This window comes from Penaeus chinensis, chromosome 34, assembly GCF_019202785.1.
Source record: "Penaeus chinensis breed Huanghai No. 1 chromosome 34, ASM1920278v2, whole genome shotgun sequence".
NCBI lineage: Eukaryota > Metazoa > Arthropoda > Malacostraca > Decapoda > Penaeidae > Penaeus > Penaeus chinensis.
In genome coordinates this window covers 16,788,034-16,798,033 of record NC_061852.1, presented here as the reverse complement: position 1 = coordinate 16,798,033, position 10,000 = coordinate 16,788,034, and the positions used below count along the sequence as shown (strand labels likewise).

The 10,000-nt window shown below is 41.5% G+C and overlaps 1 protein-coding gene across 2 annotated transcripts in view; it reads right to left on the bottom strand.

The window, feature by feature from the left end:
• Window positions 1–363: 363 nt before the first annotated feature.
• LOC125043607 overlaps window positions 364–10,000 on the bottom strand; it is a 59,247-nt gene continuing 49,610 nt past the window's right edge. For both annotated transcript variants that reach the window (XM_047639841.1, XM_047639840.1), the window contains exons 4-16: window positions 9,929–10,000; window positions 8,994–9,154; window positions 8,134–8,325; window positions 7,789–7,944; window positions 7,523–7,681; window positions 7,091–7,274; window positions 5,994–6,124; window positions 5,544–5,708; window positions 5,265–5,390; window positions 4,962–5,156; window positions 4,603–4,854; window positions 4,274–4,467; window positions 364–3,451 (exon numbers count right to left, since the gene is read on the bottom strand). The exon at window positions 9,929–10,000 is cut by the window's right edge and continues 27 nt beyond it. In XM_047639841.1, the coding sequence (XP_047495797.1) occupies window positions 3,157–3,451; window positions 4,274–4,467; window positions 4,603–4,854; window positions 4,962–5,156; window positions 5,265–5,390; window positions 5,544–5,708; window positions 5,994–6,124; window positions 7,091–7,274; window positions 7,523–7,681; window positions 7,789–7,944; window positions 8,134–8,325; window positions 8,994–9,154; window positions 9,929–10,000 (2,282 nt within the window). In that variant the 3' untranslated portion in view covers window positions 364–3,156. The remainder of the gene's footprint in view (window positions 3,452–4,273; window positions 4,468–4,602; window positions 4,855–4,961; window positions 5,157–5,264; window positions 5,391–5,543; window positions 5,709–5,993; window positions 6,125–7,090; window positions 7,275–7,522; window positions 7,682–7,788; window positions 7,945–8,133; window positions 8,326–8,993; window positions 9,155–9,928) is intronic.

Genomic DNA, 10,000 nt, shown 5'->3' with positions numbered 1-10,000 from the left:
CCCATGCCTCCCTGAGGCCATTCAAGACTGGCCCAAAGCCAACCTTTTATATTTTGAACACAGCTCTCACATGTTAGGAAGTGGCCAGAAGGAGGAGTTGGAGAAGAGAAAGAACAGGAAAGGGGGAGAGGAAAAGTGCAAAATTGGTTGAGCTAAGATCTGAGGTCCAAGGGAGGGGAGGTCCTCAACATTGCGCCTCAGTCTCTGTCTTCCGAGCCCTCCCATGACGACAACGAGCATGGAATTGGGAGGCCAGCAATTAAAAGAAACATTTTAACCCCCAATCCTTCTCTGCAGAATAATAATATACTGATTATAAACAAATATATTTCAACAAGAGCAAAGGCAAAGATAAAACATCCATCCTGAATATATGTTTATTGTCTGAGATTAATACACCAGAAAATATATGTTCATATATTTATATATGTATTCACTTAAGACTGGTCAAACCCATGAGAAACTTATATGGCATTGCTCACTCTTAATATATTTTAATTATGATATAATCATATCATGTCATGTCTAGTCTGCCTACCAAGTAGACTTAATATTTGCACCTAAACATGACATGCTAATCCATGGCATATAACAAAAAAAATAGTTAAGACAATTATTATATCATATTAAATATAAAAAAATGAACAGTCATTTGTAAAATGGACAACCAAGCCTTGGTAAACCCTAAAGCGACCAACTTGCCAACAGTGGGTGACACAAACTCATGTGAAAACTTAATGGCATAGATGGCAATGTTCTGATTCTGCTGTAGTAATTATGTTTTCATGACTACTAGGGCAGAAAGTCATTAACTGAAAATAATATAAGAGGGTAATATGTATAATAGTTAATTGTAATAATCTGTCATATCAGAATTAAAATCATCTTTTAGTTATTGCAATATACTTTATTTGTTTAAACATCTGACTTTTCATGTAGAAAGTACCATCAACATTGGTTCTCATTACAACAGAATTACTTTTTTTATGAGCATCATTCTCATAACAAACAGTACCTGCCCCATTCATGCTTTCTGCAATAGTTAACTATAGCAAGCAGCTACACGATAAACCACATATCCTCATCAGGATGTTTTCCAAATGGGAAGCCAAATGATCCTTCTCAGGAATCTAGAAGTTGTTCAATGCAAGGCAGACATTGTGAGCATCTATGTCTTCATGCCATTTATTCAGAAGCTTCTAAGTTTACATTCAAATATTTCCCTAGTAATATTACATCGAACAAAATCATATACTGGGCCTAATTTTGTTTAGTCTTAACAGATTACAATAGTCAGAAAAAATAATTAAATAACAAAAATTCATACTAAAATGAGTAAAAAGTGTGGTAATACCCTCTACATTTCTAATCTGTATTCCTAATCAATTTTTTGTTATTCTAATAACTAAGATTTACATACATAAGTATCAGTCTAATGCAGAGTTGGGAAGTACTGCCACTACTTTGGGACTTTAAAACTGTATTCCATGCAGTATTAGTAAAATACTGATTACTGTAACCACCAAGAAAATGGCTCTAATATTACTGGCCATGCCTCTAAAAATAGTACTAATAGAAAGAAGACTCTGCTAGATAGTATTTCCAGTACTCTTGGTTTTGCCATTAACTTTTGAGGCTGGTACGGTTAAAAGTACCCCTAATATTTTTCAAGCCATTTTCCAAGTGGATGTGCTAATTGGTACTTTTCAGTGTATAAATATATATGTGGAAGATGATTTTAAGAGTACCATACTTAACAATGTTAGAAATGATCTCCATGTCAAAACCTGCTTTGCCAGATTTATCAAATTGACCTCCCTTGTATTATACAACCTTAAACTCTCCACATTTAAGTAATTTAACTGATCATTCAGTACTTAAATGAATGTCATGTAATTTATCCAATATAAACTAAAACACTGCAATAAATGAGGTATGTCTAATACATTCATCTATTTCACTACTGCTTCACAGGACAGTTCACAATCAAACTGAAATACTACTCCAACAGAACTGTAATTCAATTCAGGATACATGTACAGTTATATTAATTATATTGTTTTACATGTTTCTGTGATTGAAGCAGATGAGAGAGATTCTTCTACTTAACTGCAGAACAAGAACCAGACTAGATACAGCTAAAAATACTATAAATCCTAAAGAGAAGATTCACACTTCTAATACTAGTCACCGTGAAACTGACGTCGTGGCCTAAAAACTGAACACTGTACATAATCATTATCTTAACAAAATTAAAGCTCAAATTAGGCCAAAAGTTTTGCAAAGCCATATAAAAAATAATTATTGCTACATTCCTATTTAGTAACTGATACTCCTATATTCTGAAAGGAGAATACTGTAGACTTATATATTGAAAAAAAGGGATATACCCACTCAACCTTAAAATAAATTCACTTTGGAAATCAGTGACATTTGAATTTGTGCATATGTGCATCATTTATTAATAAAGGGAAAAACTATACACAAGAATGCAAAGCAAAATTCAGTCAATGCCTTCTGAAGGATTAACATATTATCATACTTTACATTTTATGAATTGTAAAATAAAAAGCATAAAATGCATATGGTTAAAACTATGACTTTGGTAGTTGCTAGTGCTTGTCAGAATACACAGTTTTTGCACTATTGTCATCTTTATAAAGCCCAAACATAATCTGAGTTGTATATAAAATACTGTGTATATCAGTATCCATTTTCTCTCCATATATAACACAAAAAAAAAAAAAAATAATAATAATAAATAAAAAGAATACCTTTCACTCTAGGAAACAACTAAATACAAAAAATAAAAGATCAGCATCAACATTTTTAGCCATACAGTCTGTGAATTTGAATAATAATATTAATAACAATAATAATAAAAAAGCAAACACCTGTGCTCAATCACAATATGGACTGAGAAAACACTTAAAGTTTCCAACACCTTTCCCTTATTTCAAAAATTTTGCCACTGTTAAGTTCCAATACTGGCAATTGTTTGTACTAAGCAGTTCCCTAGGCACTTTTTCTCTTACAATACATCAAGAAGGCTTTAATATAGAGCTATAAGAGTAAAAAAAAAAAATAATAATAATAAGTAAGACCTGTGTACTTCAACATCATGAGTAAAGATTTTGTAATTTTTTCCTTTGCCATTCACGGGTAAGCACCATGAGATGCATCATAAATGGGGTTTCTCATGACATGACGAGGAGTGTTGAGGGGCGACTCTTGCGGAATTCCATAAGCAGCATTGAAAGCAGCCCTGTAGCTCTGCTGCGATGCCAAAGATGACCTTGTGGATCCTACAGTATCCTTTTGGTGTAATCTAGGACTGTCTCCCTTTGGAGGTTTCAACCCATCTTGCAGAGGAGAAATTCCACCCAATGGACCACCATCCATTTGGGTAAAAATTGTTGATACAGAGTTGGCAGCAGCTAACTGTTTGTGTCTGAAACAACAATTATTTCTATATAAATCTGTACTCGTACTATGCATATTTTGAGAATAAAATAATCTATTTTGGTTTAAAATTGTGGCCTAAGCTTCTGTTAAAAAACAGAAATGCAAACCATGATATTTGCATCAGGAAGTTCCGACACATTTATATTTATAGAAATCATATCTATTATGTCATTTTACAAATATACATAAATAACATTGAACTCACATAAAATACATAGAATTTCACTCCCCCCAATTTTTTTTTTTTAAAGAAACAATTTTCAACATCCATATTTCATTAAAACACATTGAGATGCTTCTCCTGCACAGAGATTATAATTTACAAATAAGTCATTTCCACGTAAATTGAAGGATACATTTGTGCTTAACAAAACCTGATTGAAGAACCACTTTCACGAATTTAGAAAATAGAGTAATACAGTCAGAAGAAGAAGAAGAAGAAGAAGGAGGAGGAGGAGGAGGAGGAGGAGGAGGAGGAGGAGGAGGAGGAGGAGAGAGAGAGAGAGAGAGAGAGAGAGAGAGAGAGAGAGAGAGAGAGAGAGAGAGAGAGAGAGAGAGAGAGAGAGAGAGAGAGAGAGAGAGAGAGAGAGAGAGAGAGAGAGAGAGAGAGAGAGAGAGTCAGTGGGTAAAAGTTTAAGGCCCCCAATCCCTTTCTATTTCTTCCAAGCGAATAAGGTCAGAGGAGTTAACTGAAGGGCAAAAGAATCCCAACAAAAAAATATTTTTTTCTGGTTTCAGAACAGATGGCTCCCTTAAATTAACACTGCTTAATCAGTCCAAAAGCAACAAAACAACTTGGAACCTTTACCTGAATTCCTTAGCCTGACGAGCAATGATCCTCATCTTAGGTATGAACACAAGGCCTAAGATAATTGAGGCGAGAGCTAGGAGAGCCACGCTGGTGGTGGGTGCTTCCATTGGGGCTGGAGCCATGTAGCTCATCACAGTCCACACACCAACAACAGGAGCTGATACACATGATGTTAACAATAACCATTGGCCCTGCAATGTAAAATGTGAATGTGAAATGGCCTTCACAGGATAATCTTAAGGTTACTTTTTAAAATCAGTTTATCTTTGTCTTGAGCAGTGTCATACAGTAAAATATATACACACAGTGGTATTTTATCTCCTTACCTCATTGTGGTTTCTATGGATTTTCCGGTTCAGGGTCCCAAGAACAAGAGTGATTAAAAGCAGAACAATCAAATAAATTCGAGTTGAAAGTGTGGCCACACGGTTCTCTCCACAGTGACGCTCACCATCTAGTCCTATCTTAACTAGAGGTTCCTCTCCTGCTCCTTGTCCACCAGCATGACCCAGCACACACAGCGATCCTTGTACACCCATGATGAACAGCAGGGACACATGCAGATTCACTTGAGAGACCTAGAAATAAAATGTATTACCATGAGATCCATTTTCATTCTAGTTATTTGCACTCCCTCTTATCAAGTTTTCTGAAGTTTCAAGTTCATTTAAACTCATTTATTTACCTCTCCTCCCAGGCCAACAGACACAAGAGCTCGAAGATGCATTGATTTCACCAGAAGAATGCCATAACACAGTGCCAGACACATGGGTGGTGCCCATTCTCGCACAGCACAAGTGATGGGCATTGGGGGCAGAACGTAGACTACACAAGATGCATATGTACCCATAACTCCAATCAGAAGAACAGCACCCAAAACCTCAAAGGAAAAATAAATTAGACACTTTAAAAATAACTCTTATAATTAGATTCACGAATCATGTTCAGGCTGGGTAGGAACTAATCCTTAACAATTAATGATTCTCACCTGAGGTCCAGTGAGTGTCCCATCACACACCCTCAAGGCGACATACACAGCCACATACAAGGCCGCCATCACACCCACACATGCTAGTACTAATACAGAGAATGCCCACGTTCGGCCAACATAGTCCTGGGGAAATGATAGTGCTTCAGTTTTCATAAATAAATAAAACTGTCATATATCAACAGGGTAGGAAAAAATGAGGTTACTAAATAAAACTTTTCAAAGCAGATATATGCAATATTCAGTTAGAGCTCTACACAAAGCCTGCCAGGAATATACCTCATGAGTAAGCAGGACAGCCTGGACACCACTAGTGTTCTCCTCTCCATCCTCAGGCGCCACCAATCCCAAAGTTCTTCCCTCACGCCCATGGACACCAGAGTCAGCTCCCCATACCTCGCCCGGTGACCACACAACACCCGTGTCCTCACGATAGACGCCGACCTAAGGGGAGCACGCTGGTGAGTCAGCAGAGGAAGCTACCATAATGGTGTGGCATTGTGCATCATACACCTAAAGTCACAATAAACTAATGCTATTGCTCTCTTGGAAATCCTTACTTACCCAAAAGCAAAGCATTTCTGTTCCTTCAACCATAATTCAACCTATGATGTATAAGGTACTCAATGGTATTCCAGGAAACAAAGATCCACTGTATTTGTTAAAGATTTTTTAAAAAGACATTTCTCTGTTTTAACAGTATATAAACCTCGTTGATTCCTTTCTCACCTGATGGAGGCCCTCGGATGAAACTCGCTTTATGGTAAAGGTGTTGACCAGACGGCCGTCAGCAGTGTAACGGATGCGATCTGCACCGCCGCCTACAGTAAACGACAGTTTAAGCAGAGCCTTCAGGACGTCTGGAAACAAGAGGAATTGTAGATTAATAAAATGACTTTAGGAAGTATCTCCAATAAAGCAACGGGAAACATACATCGCAAATAAGAGAGTGGAAAGGCGGGATTCCACGTGGGCAAAATGTAGCATGCGCCCTGCCAGACTTTCAACGGGGAGACATGTATTCCTCGCTGTTGTATGCAACATATTTTTTAGGCTGACTACCACAAAACTGTTTCCATCCTGAGCCAGTAGTCTCACTAACGTGAAAAAAATCCTTGGAGATATGTTAAACAGCAGCACTGATAATTACTTGCCATTGATCAAACGTTACTCAAACACTCTTCTCGGGTGAGTAGTGGATTCGGGCAACGTATCCTGGCTCTTATGCACTTTGATTTCTATTACCGTTATCATGGAACATTACCATTATATCATTATATAGCTTTAAGTATAATGATCATTATAATCCTATCTGCTCTTCCTGTCTCTTCCCAGTTTTGTCTTTTTTCTTTTTATTGTTATTATCATTTTATTCATCATCATCATTGTTGTTGTTCTTGTCACTGTTGTTATTGTCATTATTGTTATTAACATTATCATTACTATCATTATCACTGCTAGCATTATATTATTATTACTGTTATCGATGTTATTATCATTATTAAGATTATCTTTATCATTTTTATCATCACCACCATCAGCTTCATTTTTATTAACATCATCATTAATATTATTATTATCAGCATTATTAATGTTATTATTATTTTTCACACTACTCTAAAGATCATCACCATATTCTCCCAGTCTCGTACCCTATAAAACAACCATTTCTTAAATTCTCCAATGAACTTTGCCATTCTTCTTTCCGCCAATTCATCTTCTTGGTCCCAACGCAAGCCACATATTGCCCAGATGCCGCCTTGCCTTAAGCAATAATGTTAGGACGACGAAAAGACATATATGAACACACAGAAACACAAGTTTACCTTCGTGCAAGTCCTGCCGAAGTGCCTGTAGGCAGTGGACACCCTTGGAACAGCGTTCAATCTGAACAAGTCTGAAGGCAGCAGCCAGGGAGGACACAGCTTTGACAGTGGCTGTGGTAGGTGCGCCGCTCACCAGGCGCCCGACGTCGTCAGCATTCAGCACTGAACACGGGGAATCGGAGACCTGTGAAGACACAAGGCAGGGGATATTACGTGCTCATGCGAGCACATTGTGTAGACAGCCTAGTCATACTGGGCCGTGATTGTGTATGTCTTCGTTTATTTCTGCAATGATATGCCCTGCTGGACCAAATATGAAAATATCAAAACAATATCAAATATGCGAAACAGCTGCACACGTGCTAACAATACAGAAGTAACACAAGAGACATCAAATCTGCGAGGCCCAAGCCCGGCGGCCAGCCAGCTGACCTCGGGGTCGCAGTGCGAGGAGGCGCGCAGCGAGCGGCGTGCGAGCGGCGCTACGACGGACGTGTTGTCGGTTACGGCGGCAGCGAAGTACTGCGTGAACCCCGGGATGACGGGCGAGTGCGCCTCCACCAGCAGGGAACCTGGCAGTTTCTTCCGTAGCTGCGAAGCGAAGAACCATTACGATCGCCGTAGATAATGGAAACATAATAACGAAGGTAAGACAAAAATACAAGAAAGCCTATCCAGAGATAATCCTCGGCTATCACCTGTTCTTCGTGAAGTCCCCCGAGCGAAGGTTCGCCGTCCAATGGCGTCACTACCCAGCGGAGCCTCAGCTTCCTCAGCAGACGCACCTCCAACTCGGCAGTCAGCAGATTGATCTCTGCAGCACTGAGAAGCACCACCATCACGCCGCCGTAGCCCTGCGAAAGTAGGGTGGGGGGCGTGTCAGCTGGCGCAGTTCGTAAGGCCCTGGCGTGGCGTGCTGATTAAGCGATTCAATATTTTAAAAGCCTCGTCTTAACAAATAAAAGTTGGATAGGAAATCAACAGGAGCACTCGCTCCGGAGGCCCGGCGGGTCCGCGCCGCCAGGCTCTCCTCGTGCACTCACCACCTGCCCGGTGACGAAGCGCGTAACGTCCCGCCCGAGGGTCGTGGCGTCCTCCTCCTGCAGCGTGTGAAGGATCTTGATGCCCGCCCGGGCCGCCCTCTCCTGCAGGACGCGGGTGGCGTGGTCGCAGCTGGACACGACACTGACGCCTACTCCTGCGCCCCCGAGACGCACGGCCGTGGCCAACACTGCCTGCGGGGAGAGGAGAGGAAGGAAGTGAGATTTAGCTCGTGCACTCACGCGGCAATCAGCGACTGGCAGTAATTCCTGTCTATATCTACATAGTTCGTGTCAGCGAACTATGTAATTGTGACTTACTTTCATCTTTACTCCGTTTTCTATTCTTAGGGGGGGGGGGGTCAAAATGTATATCATCATCGGTGAGAGTAAAAAAGAAGGAAGGGAAAAAACGCAGTGTGGACTTAGACGCTTTCGCATTCGACTGCATTTTCACCCGACGCGCACAGCAATCTGCTCCGGATCACTGGACTCGAGATGTGAACCTCAGCCAGCAAAGCCGAGCCAAGATTGAGGGCGGGCGTGGCAGCGCACACGCAAAAGCGAAAGGCAGCCCTCGCAGTTGTGGGAGCTGGTTATCAACAAAAGAAATGTTGGCAAGCTTCTCGTAAAAGGTTAGAGAGGTAATAGAAACAGAGTCCGGCCCGCCCAACCTCTGACTTTTACACTAATGACCTAACACGGCACATCTTGTATTCAGGTTGTATCCTCAAATTCAAAATTTCATTTTCCATTTTGCTCTCCTCTGGTCAGTCACTGCACTACTTAAACGCTTACCTGACTAATCGCATTTAGCGTACAGAAATTGAAGAGAAAACGGACACGCACGCCCTGGCTCTCACCTGCAGCTGGTCCGTGAGGTGGGGTGCTGTGGTGAAGACGTTATCAGCGGGTGTGATAGTGTGGGCGGCGCGGGCGTCAGTCACCAAGATGGGCGTGGTGAAGGCGTGCAAGGGCGCCGCCGTGCCTGAGGCTACTCTCGAGCTGCCCAAAGCAACCACACCTGCAGGAATCGAGTCAATATAAAGGGCGCGGTCAAGCGTACAGTCCTATCGCGAGGCGGACAGGCGAGGAATGGCGCAAGGCGGCTGTGAGTGAGTGGGTGAGTGCGTGAGTGTGTGTGTGTGTGTGTGTGTGTGTGTGTGTGTGTGTGTGTGTGTGTGTGTGTGTGTGTGTGTGTGTGTGTGTGTGTGTGTGTGCGTGTGTGTGTGTGTGTGTGTATGTGCGTGTGTGAGTAAGTGTAAGTGTGTGTGTGTGTGGATAAGTGTGTGTGTGTGTGTGTGTGTGTGTGTGTGTGTGTGTGTGTGTGTGTGTGTGTGTGTGTGTGTGTGTGTGTGTGTGTGTGTGTGTGTGTGTGTGTGTGTGTGTGTGTGCGTGTGTGTGTGTGTGTGTGTATGTGCGTGTGTGAGTAAGTGTAAGTGTGTGTGTGTGTGTGTGTGTGTGTGTGTGTGTGTGTGTGTGTGTGTGTGTGTGTGTGTGTGTGTGTGTGTGTGTGTGTGTGTGTGTGTGTGTGTGTGTGTGTGTGAGAGTGAGAGTGAGCGAGTGGGTGAGTGAGTGTGTGAGTTACTGGTAATATCCATTAGAAGCAAAGGAAGATAAATATATTAGTGAATACTAGCCTACTTGAAATTGGTATCCTTGGGGCGAATAAACGAACACGACTTACTATTACCCATGAAACACTGCCTATATATTAGATCTCTGTCAAACGTGGCTGAACGTAAGACGGTTTTCAATGACTGTGTGTCACGGCCAATGTTCATGGGGGGGGGCTCACCTAGGAGAGGGGGATTCGGAGGCTGAGTGTCCTGCAAAAGCCGTACAGTTTGCCGCAGCGCCGCATCCTCGT